At 37.2% G+C, this 21073-nt stretch overlaps 1 protein-coding gene across 7 annotated transcripts in view; it reads right to left on the minus strand.

The window, feature by feature from the left end:
* The window catches only part of LOC127861852 (trifunctional enzyme subunit alpha, mitochondrial-like), a 39433-nt gene that overhangs the window by 10444 nt on the left and 7916 nt on the right, over positions 1-21073 (minus strand). For 4 of the 7 annotated variants that reach the window (XM_052400561.1, XM_052400560.1, XM_052400563.1 and 1 more), the window contains exons 5-19: positions 18997-19135; positions 17446-17565; positions 17175-17277; positions 15940-16009; positions 15501-15556; positions 14855-15030; positions 14490-14599; positions 13696-13795; positions 13067-13137; positions 11312-11447; positions 10696-10782; positions 4526-4613; positions 1495-1616; positions 835-1030; positions 111-222 (exon numbers count right to left, since the gene is read on the minus strand). In XM_052400561.1, coding sequence (XP_052256521.1) covers positions 111-222; positions 835-1030; positions 1495-1616; positions 4526-4613; positions 10696-10782; positions 11312-11447; positions 13067-13137; positions 13696-13795; positions 14490-14599; positions 14855-15030; positions 15501-15556; positions 15940-16009; positions 17175-17277; positions 17446-17565; positions 18997-19135 — 1686 coding nt within the window. The remainder of the gene's footprint in view (positions 1-110; positions 223-834; positions 1031-1494; positions 1617-4525; positions 4614-10695; positions 10783-11311; positions 11448-13066; positions 13138-13695; positions 13796-14489; positions 14600-14854; positions 15031-15500; positions 15557-15939; positions 16010-17174; positions 17278-17445; positions 17566-18996; positions 19136-21073) is intronic. The other 3 variants (XM_052400558.1, XM_052400559.1, XM_052400562.1) reach the window with 3 other exon arrangements.

The following is a 21073-nucleotide window of genomic DNA, read 5'->3' on the forward strand; positions in this document are numbered from 1 at the left end:
GTGTTTCAATTAAATAAAAAAATTAATATTCTTTGTCATTAAGTCACAAAAAGGATGTTGAATATTGTATGTCTTTTCGACTTCAACCAAATGGTAAACTGTTTACCCACCCTGGTTTTGGATCTAGTTTGTATCTGTCTAGAATAGCTTTAGCCTCTGTGTTTTCTGGCCTCTTCTTTGACTTGGACTGGTAAAGGTAAACCCCTTTGCCAGACTTGCGACCTAACGAATATTGTTAAAAGAAGTATTTGCAGTAGAATGTAAGATTCTTCATTTTATATGAAAAAACATAATTTTTTGCATTCTTTCGAAGAAAAGATCAAAATGTCATTTGAACAATTTATGGCCCAAAAACTAACAGAGTTTTTTGCAATGACTTTATATTAAAGTAGGCATACAGGTACCTACATTTTATCACACATGTCTACTACTATGATATACTAATTTTGAAAACACTAGTATTTCCTCTATAGTACTGATACAGCCTTCAAAAGTATAAGTGCTGGCGCAAAACCCCTGAAAACATTTAACATTATTAAGCCTCACTGTGGGATAATGCAGGTGCTTAAAGTGTTGTCAAAGATTGTCCTCTGCAGTCTATACAGGCTAATGAGGGACAAAACTTTCCACCTATACTGGATTTTTCATTTATAAGAGACTTCATTAAAACATTAAACTCCATAAAGTAGAAAGTGTTGTCCTTTATTAGCCTGTGCGGACTGCACGGGAGTAGGCCATTCTAGGACAACACTTTACGCACATGCATACAGCCTAGTTTTCCCGCAGCGCGGCTAATATCAAAACTAACCATTTACCACAGTGCAACTGACATACCTAGGAAACCAGCTGTGACCATGTCCCTCAACACGTTGATATTTCCACCACCAAAGCGTTCCCCGAACGCCTTCCCAAGATCCTCTGCAACGTGTGCAGCCACGTCAATACCCACCTCATCAGCAAGCGTTGCAACCCCCACAGGCCAGCCAAAGCCACGGGTCAGAGAGTCCAGCTTGGATGGGGACACACCTTCCTGTGATCAGCGGTAGCAGCGTTGGATAATGCAATAATTTACTTCTGGAACTTGTCTCAGGGTAAAGATTACTTTCAGTTTTAAATTTTAAAGCCATTTTACAGACTCATACAAATTAATCCTCATAAAGGCACCAGGAGTCTTACATTTTCCTTCCAAAGAGGGGAAGGTGGGGGGATAGAGATAAAAAAACAACAACATAATAATTGTGCGTGTCAAAGTCTTTGACAACTTTTTTGTCAAAAACAAACTGTTCACAAAATAGGAGCAGATTCAGTTAAATTAATGCTGCTATTAAACTTGATTAATTTTTTTATTAGAAGAAAAATAAATCCTTCAAGCAACTTGACCATATTCACCATTTTCAAGCAGAATACCCCCCCCCCCCCCCCGAAAAAAAACACAACAACAACAACCCTTAAAACAGAATATTTCATCCAAAACTCTACGTGATGCTGTTGTACCTGGAGAGCCCTGACCGCCTCTGAGAGGGTGGGGGCCAGGATGCGGGTTGTGTAGAAGCCTGGTCCATCCTTGACAACGATCACAACCTTGCCCTGCTTCAGGCCCACAGACACTGCAGAGGCTGTAACACAGAGGGTAAGGCTGGTACTGGGTACTCACAAATAAGCTGCACTCTGGGAAAACAGGGCTTAATGCATGTGTTGTCCCAGATCAGCCAGTGTAGTCTGCACAGGCTCATAAGGAAAAAGACGGGAGTTTTGTTAAAAAGAGACTTCCTTAAATCATAATATAAAAAAATACAAGACGCAAGTGTTGTCGATTAAGCTGTGCGGACTACACAGGTTAATTAGGTATGACACTATGCATATGCATTAAGCCCTATTTTCCCAGAGACAGGCTCTTGCATTATAACAGTTCTTAGGAACTTGATATAGTGTTTTATACAGGAAGGAAAAAGGGCGTGGTGCAAAATTTCAAAAAAGGGCACTTTAGCGCGCGACATCCATAAAAAGGGCACAAATATATCTGTATAGTGACTTAATAACAAGCTTTGTTACACACAAACATTGTATGTATAGTTTTGAGATTTATTGTTGAATAATTAAACCAACAAAATCCAGAATGTATATTTTATTATGTGTTTTATATTTTCATGTAGTAACAAAAAACAAGATTAAACACCATAGGATATATATCTTATACAAACTATAGCTTTTCAAAGAAGTCTTAGAATACTGTTAAATGAGTTACCCTCTTAAACAATTATTTATATTTAAAACGTTACACACATTGCACAAACAAGTCCTTTATGTGCATCTTAAATGGAGATTCACAAACACCAACACTTTCTTGAATAGTCAGAAAGTTCTGCGTAATGACATTGTTTTCATGACCACGTGTTGTATTGTGTACATTTTATTTCGCAAAAAGTGTAACTAGGAACGGTGCCGTACTGTCTTTTGTTCATTGTCAATTAATTCAATACACGTTAATTGGTCTCCGATATAAACTTGTTTTGCTTACAAACAATTTGCATCAATTTCTAATTAACGTTTCGTCGAAAGTGGAATGCCAAAATCGGAAAACGTACGTTGCGACACTCTAAACACGAATGATAAGTGGTACAAGTTCAATATTTTTGTAAAATTCATATCTGTGTTTGCCAATTAACATATTTTGACAAGTTACAAACGGGTCATAATGTTCTTAATTGAACCAATGGTGCAGGCCTACTACTGTTACAACAATTAACAACTTTTGGCCAAACAGGGTCCAAGACGGGGTATCTACTTCTTTGCCGACATTCACACGTTATTGTAATCAAAACATCGTGACAATAAACAAGCACGTGCTCCAATTAAGCGCGGTCTGCCTAACAGTGAACAGCAACTGTGTAAAGAGTGTCGTCTGCTACAATTCATCAACACACATCTACTGTGAGCCTGCGCCAATTGTATTGGATAGGAGGCGGAGCATTATTTTAATGGACAGCTTTAATATGAGCCTGCACCAATTGTATTGGATAGGAGGCGGAGCGTTATTTTAATTGACAGCTTTAATATGTCACGGGTTGCTATTTTCGGCGTATGGCCAATTTTCAGGAAGTACAGTGGACGTCATGGGGTTTTGTAATCGGCGTATGGAAACAATTATCGGGCGTAATATACGGCCGTACGCCGGTTAGTGCAAGCCCTGTAAATTAATTTTTATTAACTTAAAACTGTTTTGCATTAAATTGAAATCAAATCAATATTTTACAGATACAACTGGTGTTTTTTTTTAAATTTAATTACGCGTAAAAATAAATGTTTTGATATAACTGAATTATGCATGAAATGCACAATTTCCACGTGAATAACATCGAGGTTTTCATCAAGTCTCCTAAGTAACTGTGCACGATTGTATCCGGACCGATTAGTGTTACAAAGCCACTGAAATTATCGATTGATATTGACACATGGTTATTCACGCATGACGTATTCACAACCGCGCGAATCTTCGCTGATAATAGTCGGCTTAGAAGCTTGGTTAAGAGGCAATTAAGATGTTATCAATAAGGTCGCGCACGGCGGAAAACAGGGCGGCGGCCTTTGAAAAGGGCAGCGTGGCGCTGATTTGCTTTGAAAGGGGCAGCGAGGCGCTTCAAAAAAGCGGCGTGGCGCCGCGCCACGCTAAAACGGCCTGGATAAAACACTATTGATAGCAATAAGTATACAGTTTAGTTTGATAGGATTTTGTGCTGTTCAAAAAGTTAAATCACAATGGTCAGTTAACCTTCTCACACCATTCCAAGGTGAGCTGGTTTACCAGTATGAGCAATGAGTGTACAATGTCATGCAAAAAACTGATCCTTGGCATTATAGTTAAAGGCCTGTTTACACAAACCCATTCCTTGCCTTGAGGATAAAGAGTAGACATTGAACCAAAAATATAGACTCAACGCTTGCATATATATGGGAACTAAATTTTGCCTTTGTCATAGAAAGTGTTCTAAATGCTGAATTGTGAAGTAAGAGGCTTAGAATTACCTGTCATAGTGAGTTGTATTATAACATAAGAACAGAACAGTTTTAAGAATAATGTTTTTTTAGACTTCATTTCGCTTGTGAATAGGGGCCAAGGGCACTATCAAATTAGCTTGGCAGTCTGATAAGCTAACAGTTATACATCTGGGGACCGTTTAAATAAACATCGTAATACATATTTACGATACATTACATTTTTCGAAGATGCATAATTACTTAATTCCATATCATATGTTTATAAATTTTGAGTATACTTAATTACTTACATTGGCATCTCTAGCGCCGTATATATTTGACGAGTATAGCGAGCTAGTTCGTCTACTTATTAAGATTACAAAATTCTCTCGTAAGTTAACATCGTCGTATAATCGTTTATGAAACGGCCCCCTGGTAACATGTTTCTGGGGAAATTCGCTGAAATTTCCAGAAATGTACCCCAACAGACTTTGTATGTATCACCCCTTCAACACTGACACAGTCATCACAGGAGAGCTAGCGTGAATACCTGCAGTGTCCTGGGAGGTCTTGTCTGTGGTGATGATCTCCAGAAGTTGCATCTTGTCTACCGGGGAGAAGTAGTGCATGCCTATGAACTGAAGTAAGAATTAATAGAATTGTTTAACTCAGAATTGCATAACTGCTTCAGTGAAAACCATGACAAGTAATTTGTTTGTTTTGTTTAATTGTACACTGAAATTGGTTACACACTACTTAAAGGATAGTATTTGAGTACTTAATACTCATCAAGGAAAAACCAAATTTTTATATGTTTTTGTTCATATGGAAAACAAAAGCTTCAAATAACTTATAAATGACAAGTTATTCAGTATATTAACATCCCTGATAAATACTTAATTTCGTGGACATTTACCCTCTATAACAAACCCTATCTGGATCAGACTTATTTTCACAATAAAACTTATGTGTTAAAAGAACTAGACAAACATGTCATTTAAAGTCTCTTATTTATCATCAGGCATGTTTAATTTCCTGCTCAGAAGTAAAGTGACAAGAGCTGTCAGAAGACAGCGCGCTTGACTATTGGGTTGCTTGAAAGTATAACGTAAGCCATCATGAGGAAATTGTTTGTATTCAATAAGGTCAAGGTAATATAGTCATATTCTTAGTGGAAGAGAGGACCATAATTGAAACATATTGATCGCTTATGTTTTAAAGAAGTTGTACTTTATAGAAGATTCTGAGTTCAGGCATATTTTCCACAATCTATTGAACATTTGTGAAGACATAAAACAACATAATAAGATTTTATTTCAAGTTTGATAGCTTGGGTGGGATGGTTGGACGGTCCTTCAAAAAATAAAATAAATATATATATTTATTTTTTTTAACCATGTTTAAAAAAAAAATCTTTTTGGGTGGGGGAGGGGGGTTGCGGATGGAGAGAGGGTATAATGTGGGTGTGTGGTCATTTATTAGATGATCTTTTAATAAAAGCAATATGTCAAGGGACATGGAAAATATTTGAGGTGGTATGCAAACTTTAACATTCCAATGCTAACGCCAGGGTGAGTAGGATAGCTCCACTATATATATTTCATTTAAAACAGTTGAGCTTAAAATAAGAACACATTGGACATTGTTTGGGTGTAGTCCATTGTGGTATGTCAGGTAAGTTTTGTTTTGTCAAAGTATGAATAAAATCTGATCATAAATAAAGAAGTTATGCCAATTTAAGCAAAATGTATTAATTTGACCTTGAGTCAGGGTCATTCAAAGGTCAAGGTCAAATTCAACTTGCCAGGTACATTACCCTCATGATAGTAAGAAAGTATTTGAAGTTTGAAAGCAATAGCCTTGATACTTAAGAAGTAAAGTGGATCTAAACACAAAATTTAACAAAATATTTAAGGTTACTAAAACAAAAAGGGCCAGAATTCCGTCAAAATGCCAACCAGAGTTATGCAACTTGCCCTGTACAGTCCCCTTACGATAGTTAGTAAGTTTTCCAAGACTGAAAGCAATAGCTATGATACTTTAGGAGTAAAATTATCTAAGTATAAAAGGGCCATAATTCTGTCAAAATGCCAGTCAGAGTTACATAACTTTGCCTGCACAGTCCCCTTATGATAGTTAGTGAGTGTTGCAATTATGAAAGCAATAGCATTGATACTTTAAGAATAAAGTGAACCTAAACACAAAACTTAACCAAATTTTCAATTTTCTAAGTATAAGGGAACATAATTCTTACAAAATGCTTGATACAGTTGTCTGCTCTTGTTTATAGATTGGGGTCATGTTGGTAAAGAAGTATGCAAAATATGAAAGCAATAGGTCAAGGGACATAGAAAATATTTGAGGTGGTATGCAAACTTTAACATAGATATATCCATAAAATGCATATTCTAAGTGAAACAAGAATATCAGTGAAACTGATGGATGCTCCCTGATGATGCGCTTTGTCAATCTATGTGTTAATAACCACCTAAAAGAATCTATTATTAGCCTCGGTGACCTTGACCTTGACCCCAGTGACCTCAAACCTCATCAAAAGGTAGAGGTTTATGCAAGTTACCTACATGCCAAATATGTAAGAGATCGGTAAAGTATTGTAGGCCCTATGAGAAACTGTAACAAAAGTGTGACTGAAAAATTTATTATAAGCCTCGTTGACCTTGACCCCAGTGACCTCAAACCTCATCAAAAGGTAGAGGTCCATGCAAGGTAACTACATGCCAAATATGAAAGAGATCGGTAAAGTATTGAAGGTGCTATGAGAAACTGTAACAAAAGTGACGGAAAAATCTATTATTAGCCTTGGTGACCTTGACCCCAGTGACCTCAAACATCATCAAAAGGTAGAGGTCCATGCAAGGTATCTACATGCCAAATATGAAATAGATCGGTAAAGTATTGAAGGTGCTATGAGAAACTGTAACAAAAGTGTGACCGTACAGAAGTGCGGAAGGGCAAACTGGCAACTATCTATTATTAGCCTTGGTGACCTTGACCTCAGTGACCTCAAACCTCATCAAAAGGTAGAGGTCCATGCAAGGTACCTACATGCCAAATATGAAAGAGATCGGTAAAGTATTGAAGGTGCTACGAGAAACTGTCAACAAAGTGTGACGGAAAATTTTATTATTGGCCTGGGTGATCTTGACCTTGACCCCAGTGACCTCTAACCTCATCAAAAAGGTAGAGGTCCATGCAAGGTACCTACATGCCAAATATGAAAGAGATCAGTAAAGTATTGAAGGTGCTCTGAGAAACTGTCAAAAAAGTGACGGAAAAATCTATTATTAGCCTCGGTGACCTTGACCTTGACCCCAGTGACCTTAAACCTCATCAAAAGGTAGAGGTCCATGCAAGATACCTACATGCCAAATATGAAAGAGATCGGTATAGAATTGAAGGTGCTATGAGAAACTGTCAAAAAAGTGTGACGGAAGGAACTTCAAACTGGCAACTATATGCTTCACTGAAAATATTGCAGGGAGCATAAAAAGGGCCATAATTCTTACAAAATGCTTTATACAGTTGTCTGCTCTTGTTTATAGAATTATCCAGCTAGACCTAAACAAGTGTCTTGTCCCAATAAGGAAGTAGTCCAAGTCTGCATTGATTATCTTTGATAGTATTCAAATTACATGTATTGAACTAATTAAAAATACAAAAATTTAACCCGAAATTCTAAGTTACAAAGGGGCATAACTACAAAAATAATGCTGACAGAGTTATGCACCTTCACCTACACAATTGTCTTGTTGCCATAAAGTAATATTCTAAGTTTGAGTTAATTATCTTTGATAGTGTGAAAGTTATTTTTATCCCATTTTCACCGCGACATTGACGGTATAACACGTTGTGGAATATACTTGCTTGTATTCAACACTGTGGAATATACCTGTCGCGTGCACGGACTACTTTTTAAATGACGTCATGCGATATGCGCTAAAATTAGGTCGATATTGTTTGGTTCATTTATCGAATTTTAAGGACACCCATTAGAAGAAAATGTGCATATTTTGCAGAAAAAAAATATATATGACACATTCACCAAAAGAAATGTTGAAATAAAATAACAAATTACACGATTTTTGTTTTGTTATTTTTTTTATTTATATTTACTTTACCACTGAATGATTTTTCATAAGAAACAAAGTCGACAAAACCTAAGCTTTAAAATTATACGACCTTCAACCTTTAAATCTAGTCATATGTTATACTTTTTCGCCATCCGTTTAATGAATCAGTTGATTGATGGCGTCATAAAATGACATACTTATTGCGTCATTTTTCCCATTTTTTTGACGATTTATTATAAACGCGACTTATTTCACATGTTTTCTACATGTACTGTATGTCGACATATCTGAATTGTCAATTGATCACATTTGACTAATTTCGTGTAATGTGCATTGTTTATAACCAAAGCATATAGATCTACTTTTGACATTTAACTTCAATATTAAGAATGTACAACAAGCCATACACATATCGCACAGTTCATGAATAATCTGCTATGTTTGCTTTCCTATTTAATTCACGTTAGGCATAGAGCTGTGTTAAGTATAAGATGGTAAAAATAGCACCACACTGGAATTGGGAACGTCCCATTTTGTACACGGGTATTTTCTACTCATTTATCTGTTGTGTACTGGAATGTTTTCCATTCTTTGTGTATTTATATATTAAATTATTTTTTCGTACAATAAGGGCATTTACCATAGATAAATAAAACATTGTGCAAGTTTAAACATAATTATGTTTGTATGCAGAAATCTGCAAATGCAACCGAGTTTACCAACGGCTATTATTAGAAAAACTGCTCCGGTTCATTTGAACAGCAGTAATGTAGAGTACATGACGTAGCGTGTGACGAAGAAGAAAGTTTATCGCGTTCATAAACTCATTTGAATTTATAAAGTGATAGAATGGCATAAGGGTCTTTATAAAAGTATGCTAAAATAATTATTAAAGACCCTAGATGCAAAATCGTCAATTATTGAGTTAAATGGATAATAGATGGATTTTAAAGGATAATTAAAGGTAAGATACTAGTTCTTACGTGTTTTGATTTTTGTTTGTACTTGTGTCGTTCCCTGTTGTCGGGGAAATGATTTTAACATGGGCGCCATTGATGCATCGGATCACACACGGCATACCCATAACATTATATAAAAAACACGTTCTGCGCGTCCTTAAATTCGTCGTCCGAAGTCGGAAAACGTATTGCCCTGTATATTTTGTCAAATAAAGTGTCAGTCGCTGCAATGGTCTGTTTACTCGTCAAAATTGTCAAGGTCGTCGATAGCTAAAGAAACTTCAGCGTACAGTTTATTTAGTATTGACAGAGCTGTACAAAGTCGCGCCAGTCAAAAATCATAAAAAGCGACATTTAAAGTTATGGTAGCCAGAACTAGGTCGTCGATGGTGTACATGTATGTTGACATCGACAGCATTTTGTCAGGAGCAATCGCCGCCATATTGGATTTTGATCATTTTCTTTCGAAAATAAAATGAATTATAGTAAAGTAAAATCAATCATCTTTTCGCGGTCGTAATGTATTAAAATTCGCATACTGCGTAAAATTGAATGTAGGCATATGATGATATTTTTACTTGTTTTACAGTTTGTGTGTGAATTTTTTAAAGACTATTTTGCGTACCATAACAAATACATGTATATCACTACGCATGGTTACATTTGTTAGATTTTAAGCGCTTTTATGACTGAATTAAAATTATTGTTAAGGTTATTAGATCTATTTATGTTAAATGTCACGTTGAAAAATCAAATGGGATAAATAGAATACTAGGATTAGCGTTGAATACAGAGAAGTTTATGTTGCTCCGCTCGAACACCGAAAGCGCTCGCCAAGGCTCGCGCTTCCGGCGTTCTAAGCCTCGCAACATAAACTTCTCTGTATTCAACGCTAACCTAGTATTCTCTATGACTTTATAACAAGAGATGTGTTTGTCAGAAACACAATGCCCCCTATTACGCCGCTTTGAAGCCATAAATATGACATTTGACCTTGAAGGAGGACCTTGCCCTTTCACCACTCAAAATATGCGGCTCCATGAGATACACATGCATGCCAAATATCAAGTTGCTATCTTCAATATTAAAAAAGTTATGACAAAACTTTAATGAAGGTTAAAGTTTTAGGAAAAATACAATGATATTTGACCTTTGACCTTTAAGGATGACCTTGACCTTGACTTTTCACCACTCAAAATGTGCAGGTCTGTAAGATACACATGCATGCCAAATATGAAGTTGCTATCTTCAATCTTGCAAAAGTTATCAAACTTTAACCAATGTTTAAGTTATGGGACACACACAATGAATGAATGACAGACAGACAGGCCAAAAACAATATACCCCCGATCTTTCGATTGGGGGGCATAAAAAACTTTAACCAATGCAGACGCCCCCCGCGACGCCGGGGCAAGTAGTATAGCTCTCATTTTTCTTCGAAAAGTCAAGCTAAAATGGTTATATGCACCCAGCATAAAGCCAGAACAGCCTGCGAGTAACTCACAGTCTGTTCAGGTTGCATCCTGTTTGCTGCTTATATGTATATTGTGGCTGGAAATGGAACTTTTAAAACTTAAATCTTATAAGAAAAGTCATAAATTCAATATAATTTTCAAAGGGATTACAGATGTGTCCAAGTGCATATCCGAGTGGTAAAGGGTTACACGTACCTTGTCTGGTCTGATGGATGCCTCGGCTATGCTGGTGATTGGAAGAGCAGAAGTGTTCGATGCAAAGATGCAATGCTCTGGGATTTTCTAAAAACCAAAGTCTTACAATGAAAATGAGCCACACTTAGTGAAAATGGGGCTTAATGTATGTGCGTAGTGTCCTCCCAGATTAACCTGTGCCATCCCAAGGTTAATCAAGGAGAAGACTTTCTGCCTAAACCGGATTTGCCCTAAGAAGAGACTTCCCTTAAACAAAACATACCTTAAAAGCAGAAAGTGTCGTCCCCGATTAGCCTGTGGGGACAGCACAAGCTAATGGGGGATGACACTTGACTTTAAGTCCAGTTTTCAAAGACTGTGGCTCAAATGTAAGCATTTTAAGAGAGGATAATTAAAAAAAATACTACATGACGCATGTAAATGCTAAATTGTGCAAAAATACCTTTAACATTTTACGACAGAAGTTGTGTTCAATTTCAAAGCACATCGTGCAGATTTCAATGTTGTTAATATAAATAATTGAACACAGTTGTTTTGTTTACCAAAGTGCACAACATTACTTTCATCATTTACAACTGTTTTATATAATGTTTCAGGAAATATTGAGAGAAATTACCTGTTCCACTTCTCTTACAACTTTGTGTTTTAATTTGAGGTCCTCAAACACAGCCTCAACAATTATATCACATTTACTGAAGTGTTCATAGTTGATGGTTGGCTCCAGATGTGTCAATACCTGGTCTTTCTCAAAGCTGTTCAACAAATAATACATTTAGTGTCTAGTGTGAAACTCTTGAATCTGATATAAATAGAAATGTGTTACAGACACATAAAATGCATTACATATTCAATGGTGGACATAAAACAAACAGGGCCATAATTCAGCCCAAACTAGTCCAGGGTTTTTCCTGCTATTTAAAAAAGGCCGTAAAACGGCACGATCACAAAGAAAAGGACCCGGTGACCTTGACCTTGAACCCAGTGACCTCAAACCTCATCAAAAGGTAGAGGTCCATGCAAGGTACCTGCATGCCAAATATGAAAGAGATCGGTAAAGTATTGAAGGCGCTATGAGAAACTGTAACAAAAGTGTGACGGAAAATCTATTATTATTAGCCTTGGTGACCTTGACCTTGAACCCAGTGACCTCAAACCTCATCAAAAGGTAGAGGTCCATGCAAGGTACCTACATGCCAAATATGAAAGATATCGGTAAAGTATTGAAGGAGCTATGATAAACTGTTAAAAAAGTGTGACGGAAAATCTATTATTATTAGCCTTGGTGACCTTGACCTTGAACCCATTGACCTCAAACCTCATCAAAAGGTAGAGGTCCATGCAAGGTACCTACATGCCAAATATGAAAGAGAGTGGTGAAGTATTGAAGGTGCTATAAGAAACTGTAACAAAAGTGTGACGGAAGTAAGGAAGGAAAGACAAACTGGCAACTATATGCTCCGCCCAAATTTTATCTCGGGGAGCATACAAATTCCAACAAAAAACACTTTTTGCCTTAACTGGATTTTCGCTAAGAAGAGACTTTCTGTGAAAGAATAATACCACAAAAGCGGAAAGTGTCGTCCCTAATTAGCCTGTGCGGACTGCAAAGGCTTATCTGGGACGACACATAACGCAATTGCATTTAACCCCCTTCTCACAGAGCACGGCTAATTTGTGTTTTCATATCAGTGAGACTGGTATGCTTGTCATAGAAATAACGCCCACTTTTAAATCAGTTCAAATCTGTATTATTTCACAGCAATATAGTGTTTTTGATGCTACAGGGTGTCTGTTTTAATATAGGTCTGGACAGTCTTGGATTTGAGAGATAAATATATCAACAATAGAAGGATCTGGGTCTTGCCACAGAGTTGGATCTCATGTCCTGATATAGTCCAAGGATTTTTTTTAATATCATCTAAAATCATAAACATCATAAACACTAGTTTCGAAATCACAAACAAAACTTAACTGTCACACTTGTTTGCTTATTTTTTTAAATTCCTAAACAAGTGATGTCATCAAGAAATTAAAGACTTACAGTGTTCTGCCGTGAATCTTTACTGTTGGGGACAGGGACCCTTTAGGGTTAAAAAAGTGGGGACAAAATGGAAAATCTGGGGACACAGAAGTATATTTGTAGCAGAATTAAATTTTCAGAAACTAATTACCTTTTACTTGCACTTTTAAATTTGCTTGATTTCTGCCAGTCCTGCGCCCGCGGACCCATGTACGGAAATGGGTGGGGACAAATCTTTTATTTTTGCGCCAAAAACACAAGAGCGCATCCACAGCAGAACACTGGACTTATATTGGACGTTAATATAAATATGATTAGTGAGAAATGGTCACTACTATTGTAGAATTTTACCTTGTAATTTTTTTCCGCTGCACCTTTGTGTCAAGTCCTTTGATAATTTGATCTTCACCTCTAGACAAACCCTGCAATAAAAAACAAAACAAAATGTGAAGCTGTACCAAATAAGAGCAAAATCAATTAAAGACACAGAAGGTAATGATAAAATGTTTAATGAAAACCAGTGGGTATTACACTAGTTGAATGAATCTATGTACCTCCACAGTGTTAAAATAAGGGGGCTAGCTTTGAAAGCAACTGAGCCGAGTTCTGGGAGAACTGGGCTTAATGCATGTGCTTAAGTGTCTTCCCAGATTAGCCTGTGTAGTGAAAGTAAGCTTATCAGGGACGACACTTTTCTCTTTTAAGGTACATGTATTGTTCGTTTAAAGGAAGTCTCTTCTTAGAAAAAATCCAGTTAAGGTGGACAAAGTTGTCCCTGATTAGCCTGTGCAGACTGCTCAAGATAATCTGGGATGACACTATTAGCACATGCATTAAAGCCCGTTTCCCAAAATGTGACTCAAATGTTGACTGGAAGCCACTGGGTACTGAACTAGTTAAATAGTTCTTTAAGAAGGCAAGCTATGAAAGAAATGAATATATTATCAGATTACTCATCAGTTGATAAGAATGTCCCGTACCTGTGTTGTGACGTCCTTTAAGATGACATCTATGCCTTTGTCTATGGAGACCTGGGCAATACCAGCCCCCATCAGGCCAGCACCCAGCATACCGAGAGTCCTGAAGAAGCAAAAAAGGAGTCCCGAATGTGCCTAGTGCTAAACTATGCTATATAAAAATTGTATATGGCCCATACTTAGTGTAGTTTAGCACTAACCAATTGAAATAATGTACATATAGAACATTGTGTTTCTTTTGCAATAAATAAATTAAGAGTTTGATAGCTACTAATTTTTTCTTGAAAGACACCAAGTGGTTATATTAAGGAATCTGTGTGAAAAAGCGCCTCATAAGAAAAGCGTTTCTATAAAATCTAGCTTAAATAAACCAGATGAAACATGTTCAAATGCCACCTGATCTTTCAGTTACACACTGCTATGATGGAGACAGTGATCAGTCAATTTCTTGCAAGGAATTTTAGCATAAAAATATATTTAAACAAATCAAATGAGCCTTATGCTAGGAAAACAGGGTTTGATGCATTTGCATTAAGTGTCGCCCATATCTGCCTGTGAAGTCCTTAAGGGCTAATTTGGGACAACAGTTTCCACCTAAACTTGATTTTCACTTACAAAATACTACCTTTACATGAAAAATACAGTAAAAGCAGAAAGTGTTGTCCCTGATTTGCCTGTGTGGACTGTACAGGCTTATCTGGGATGACATTTTAAGCATATGCATTAAACCCCATTTTCTCAGAGCACGGCTAAATTATTTTCCACTCAGACAACAAGATAGTAGACTTGACACATACTTGACCTCTCGTTCTGGCTTGCCAAACTTGTTTTTCTTCAGGGCTGTCTGGCCATTGAACAACCCAACCAGGGCCTTGCTTTCTGGGGTCATGGCTAACTCTCCAAAGGCCTGACAATATACATATACACTAGTGGGAATGCTTTTTTACCATTTCAGTGTTTTTGTTTGCCTAAGTGGAAAGAGTACCGGTACGGCACCAATCAGGAAAAATATGTATGAAAAACCATGACATTGGGAGCATTTGCGTTTTAAGGAATAGTGTCAAAAGGAAAATTGTGTTAAAAATATGTGAACTCGTCATAACTGCAATAAACAGCATCACCTATAATGAACTAAACCTACTCCACAAAAAAAACTATTCACCTTGGCCTCTGCCTCATATCCTGCCCTGGGCCCTTGCTGTGCCCCCGTCTTGGCGACCTCAATGATCCTTAGAGGGGCTGGGTACTTGCCCTTGGTCTGTTTCATAACTGCATCTTTCACTCCCTTCTCCCAGAATATGTTGCCCAGTCTCGAGCTGGCAAACATGTCAATGTACTCTGAAACATAAAAGCAACTTGCAGACCGGTCAGAGCTGGGGTGTTATTCACACATAAGTGAGCCTCACTCGGGGAAAATGGGGTTTTATTCATGCTCATTAAGTGTCATCCTGTAGTGGATTTTCCCAAAGAAAAGACTTCCTTGTAAAAAAAAAATACACAATAAAAGTAAAAAGTGACATGCTGGCTGAACAAGCTAATATAGGACAACACTTTATGATCATGCATTTAACCTCAATTTCCCAGAGCATGGTTCATATCTTCTTATGGTAAATTGAAACTTATGTTTCTGGTACTTTAATGTAAAGATCATTTTACATTTTAATAACAAACGCATTAACACAGCTGTGATGTTTTTTTAAACTTTTTACAACTTAACAACTTCAATTAAGATTGTGCGTCTAATATGGATACTTCAATTAAATATTCAACAGAAAACTGTGAAAACCAAGAACTATTGACACACTTACTGTTGAGTCCTTTCTTGCTTCTAACTGGCTTTTTGATTGTTCCATCTGCTAGTCCCCTGTTGGATAAATAACAAAAAAATAATATATACAGAACATATAATTCAGAGGTTAACACAGAACAACACATTCTGGTAAATGTCCAATTAATACAAATGTGTCTTGATTTATTATATGTTCATAAATTTGGTCTTGTTCGGTGAAAACTGGGCTTAATGCATGTTCATAGTGTTGTACCAGATTAGCCTGGCTAATTGCACTTTCTACCTAAACTGGATTTTTGGCAAAAAGAGACTCGTTTTAAACAAAAAATACAATGAAAGCAGAAAGTGTCGTCCCTGATTAGCCTGTATACACTGCACGAGCTAATCTGGGATGACACTTTGCGGACATGGATTATGCCCAGTTTACCCAGAACTTGCTAAAATCAACGAGTACTCACTTTGCAGTAAGAATGGCTTCCCTCTCAAGTTCTTCCATGGTATTTTCATTTGCACTTTTGATACCAACACCTGAAATACAACAGTACAACAGATCACATGAACACATGTACTAAATACTCAACACGTGTCAAAGTACAAATATATATATAAATCATGGACAGTGAAAACATCAAAAACCACAACTGAATATAAAGAATCGATATCCAACACCGCTCTTAAATATTTCATCCTGAAGAATGTATTGAAAGAAAATAGACATATTCCAATGACAATACAAACTAGAAATGGCGCGGAACAGGCCGAAGCGTATCCCCACGCCGCATGTTTGACCCAGGGTCACCCCAGGGTTGGTAATGGGGCCATGCATAGTTGAGATTGACCGTACATGTATTGTCATAAGAGAAGTTCAGTATCAATTAGAAGTGAATCGGTGTAGAAATGAAGAAGTTATAGTAAAAGGCAATTTTGGGTGGGTGTGGCCTATGTGGGCATGGCACCCCAGGGTTGGTAATGGGGTCATGCATAGTTGAGATTGACCGTATTGTCATAAGAGAAGTTCAGTATTAATTAAAAGTGAATCGGTGTAGAAATGAAGAAATTGTAGTAAAAGGCAATTTTGGGTGGGCGTGGTCTATGTGGGCAGGGCGCCCCAGGGTTGGTATTGGGGCCATGCATAGTTGAGATTGACCGTATTGGCATTAGATATGTTCAGTATCAATTTGAAGTAAATCGGTGTAGAAATGAAGAAGTAAATGTAAAATAACCTAAAAAATGAGTGAAAATCTCAGCCCTCGGTTCTAGTGCTTATAGTGTAGGAGGAGATAGTGGCCAGGACGGACAGACAGACGGACAAACAGACGGCAGAGATAACCACAATATGAAAGCGTGGGGATAAAAAAATCTTAAAACAGAAAAATTTCAAACAAGAAGCCTGCTGAGCAGTAAAAAATTGGAAAAGTCAATTTAGATTCTAGTCTAGAGAGAAAGGAGAAAAGGTATCTAAAAGAGCTATGCTACAGTCTCCATGAAGGTGTCTTCCAAGTGATCAAAAGATTCCATATTTGATACTCACTGCTCTCTCAAGATTTTCTTCACAGGCTGGTTCTGCCCAGGAATGAGACTCATGGAGTCTCAAAAAAGCATTTGGGTTTCGATGGATTAAAGCTTAAATAAATAGGTTGAAGCTATATTCAGTCAACATTATCAATTACATAACACCTTGTAAGGCACTTACCTATGGGTTCCACCACATGGTCCACTAGCCCAATCTTCTTCCCACTCTTGGCATTATAGGCTTTACCCGTCAACATCATCGGCATTGCAGTTTGGAATGGTAGCTTAAGTAAGGTTTGATTAAAACAAGTAAAAAATTAAAAATGCTTTACAAAATATTTTAACATGAAATATTCTTACCAATAGAAAGTGCAAAAGATGAAGGAAAGGTTTAATCCACACAAAATTCATAAAATTTCTAAATCTAGGATACATTTAATGTGATTCTATACCAGTTTGAGAAGTCTCTGTGTGCCCCCGGCCCCTGGCAGCAGTCCCAGCATCACCTCGGGCACTCCCATGGAGGTCTTCTTGCTGTTCACTGCTATACGGTAGTGGCACGCCAGGGCAGTCTATGAACAGAGAGACCCGGCTTCATTAGCAACCTTGTATGTTCAGGATGCAGTATCACGTGACTTTATGGGGTACACAAATGGATGTTAATGGATGTTAACACACCGGTAAGGGGTGCCTTTTGTCAAATAACTTTTAAAAACAATTTTTCGGAAGAATTTCAACTAGTGCATAAAAGCCAATTTTTCATGCAGCTTATTGCAATGTGAAAAACATCAGAATTACTTTATTTAATAAGCCTGCGTGCCAAAAATTTAATATACACAGTTATGCTGCACGCAACGTGAAATTTTGGCACTGATTTTAGACATATTCAATAATGTATTCTTTAATCTTAAATCGGCACAAACTGCAAAAAAATCTTAAGATTTATGCAAACATATTTCAATAACTTGCGATATATGAAAAAATTAAGTTCTTAATTGTGTGTTATCATTCTGTCCAGCCCATGTGTAAACCACTGTGAACCCTGTTGATCCTGCACCCTGTGTTTGGGAATGAAGAAAGCACTGACGCACAAGCAAATCTGAGATTTTCCTTACGAACCAATCATTTTTCTTAATTTGCTGAATTTTGGATACAGACAAAGCCTCTAACCAGATAAAGATTAGTTGCTTCCTACAAAAAATCATCTTAATATAACGATTACCTACACATTAAGGCCATTAAACTGTGGAAGTTTGAGCGAGATCCACCGAGAAGTCAGAGAAGAAAACCCAAGCTTCAGGACCTATGGACTGACCAGTTACTGATAAGTAATCTCTCACATACAAGCATGGTGTTTTGTCATGAACATCATTAAATATTTGGTTCAATAAATTAAATAAGTAATAATTATTGGGAAAAAGCAGCATAATCTTAGAGATAGGTCTGGTTTTCTTCACCAATTATTTGCAAATGGTAGACAATAGGAGCCATGTTCCGGGAAAAGTGGATTAATTCATTTGCGTAAAAAGTCTTCCCAGATTAGCCAGTGACGACTTTTTTACTTTAACCCTTTCAGTGCGGGAACCGAATTTTAAAGGCCTTTGCAAACAGTTTGGATCCAGATGAGACGCCACAGAACGTGGCGTCTCATCAGGATCCAAACTGTTTGCTATTCTGATAGTATTCTTTGAAAAAAATCTAAGAAAATGCTAATTTTAGAAATTCAGCAGACGACATTTAAGCAGACGACAAATTTCCCAGCATGCAAAGGGTTAATGGTATTATACGTTTAAAGGAAGTCTCTTCTAAATGAAAATTCAGTTTAGGCAGAAAGTGTTGTTACTGGTAATGCCTGTGTCAACTGCACAAGCTAATCTGGGACAACACTTTACGCACATGAATTATGTCCCATTTTACTAGAACAAGGTACATGTCTACCTTGGAGAAGAAGAATGTAATCCAGTATTTATACAATACTTTGAGCAGTTATCAACAGTGCCAACCTCGAGTCCCCCTCCAAGACAAGAGCCGTTGATGGCAGCTACTACAGGGATCTTCATGTTCTCCAGGTTGTTGAACATGTCCTGACCATTGCGGGACAATGCTGTGGCCTCTTGTACATTCTTGCAGTCAGAGATCATACTGTAATGTGGCGCAATGATAAAACTGATTTAAAAAATAATAATCTTAAAATAATTTATCATAAAATGAATGTACTTTGCAAGTATGAGGTATGATCAGATAAAAAGAAACACAAACAACAGTGCAAAACTGTCACAAGATACGCCCGTTTGAAGGTTTTGGACACCATGCTTAATGCTTGAAATGCACTAAGTGACCTCATGACCTAGTTTTTGACCCGGCATGACCAATATTTGAACTTGACCTAAATATCGTTTAGACACAACTTCTTACCAAATTTGGTGAAGATCAAATGAAAACTACTTCAATTAGAGAGCGGACACCGTGCTAAATCCTTGAAATGCACTAAGTGACACAGTGACCTAGTTTTTTACCGGGCATGACCCATATTTGAACTTGACCTAGATATTGTTTAGATACAACTTCTGACCAAATTTCCAGAAGATCGGAAGTAAACTATTTCAATTAAAGACACTATGCTAAATGCTTGAAATGCACTAAGTGACCTCGTGACCTAGTTTTTGACCCGGCATGACCCATATTTGATCTTGACTCAGATATAATTTAGACAAATTTTCTGACCAAATTTGGTGAAGATCGGATGAAAACTACTTCAATTAGAGAGCGGACACCATGCTAAATCCTTGAATTGCACTAAGTGACCCTGTGACCTAGCTTTTGACCCGGCATGACCCATATTTTATTTTGACCTAGATATTGTCTAGGTTCAACTTCTGACCAAATTTGGTGAAGATCGGATAAAAACTACTTCAATTAGAGAGCGGACACCATGCTAAATCCTTGAATTGCACTAAGTGACCCTGTGACCTAGCTTTTGACCCGGCATGACCCATATTTTATTTTGACCTAGATATTGTCTAGGTTCAACTTCTGACCAAATTTGGTGAAGATCCGATGAAAACTACTTCAATTAGAGAGCGGACACTGCTGTGGCCACCGCCGCCCGCCCGCCAGGGGGAAACTAAAATACGTCCGGTTTTGAAACGGGCGTATAATAATCATTTTTGGTAACAAACAATTTGAAGCAACTAGTTATTACTTCAAAGATTTACTTGATACCACATGCTTTAAAGCTGGATTGTTTTCAGGAAAATATTTCTAAGCTAACTAATTTCAATATTGTTTCATCACTTTATACATTTTTCCTAAAACTCAGTTTTTATATATCTCATTAATTGAAACATGTTCCTAAAAAGGATCACTTGCACCTTTCTTCAAAAAGAGGACCACAGGCCTTCGGTCACTCTACTGAGACCAGATGGAACTTAACTGTCCTGAGCAGCTTTTGTAATGTTTCCAATAACTATTTAAAAACACAGCTAAGGCATGATCAAAACTAATGCTTTGCACAAAGATAGGACTACAAATGTTCAATTGTTTGAGTGTTCACAACGTTTTCCTATAGCCATATAAGAAACCTGCATCCTGTCCTGTTGAAATGTTTTTCAACAGACTGGAACCATTTTATAACTAAGCTGAGATATCATAAGAACAAATAGTCTAAGACAAGTTCCATGAGGATTTTGCAAAAAATGTGACTTTAAGACTGTTCACAAAGTTTCCCTAGAGTCATATTAGAAAAACTACCCCACCCCCAGCAGCCATTATTTCCACTGGACTGAAAACATTTCTAGCCCCATTCCGAATCTCAACAAGAGCACCGCCTTGCGGGTGCAGACAGCTCATCTATTTTTCTTTTTAAAGGTGAAGGGAACTATCTCAATACTTCAATAAAAAAAAGATGGATGGGTGGGGTGGAGAGGGGTGTATAGTGTGGGGGTGTAGTCATTTATTACATTATCTTCCAAAAATAAGAAATAAAAATGCAAAAACAAAATCAAAACAAGAAATATGTTTATCAGAAACACTATGTCCCCTTCTGCGCCGCTTTGATTTAGTTTTTTTGACCTTTGTTCT

This window comes from Dreissena polymorpha, chromosome 16 (assembly GCF_020536995.1).
Source record: "Dreissena polymorpha isolate Duluth1 chromosome 16, UMN_Dpol_1.0, whole genome shotgun sequence".
Taxonomy (NCBI): Eukaryota; Metazoa; Mollusca; class Bivalvia; order Myida; family Dreissenidae; genus Dreissena; species Dreissena polymorpha.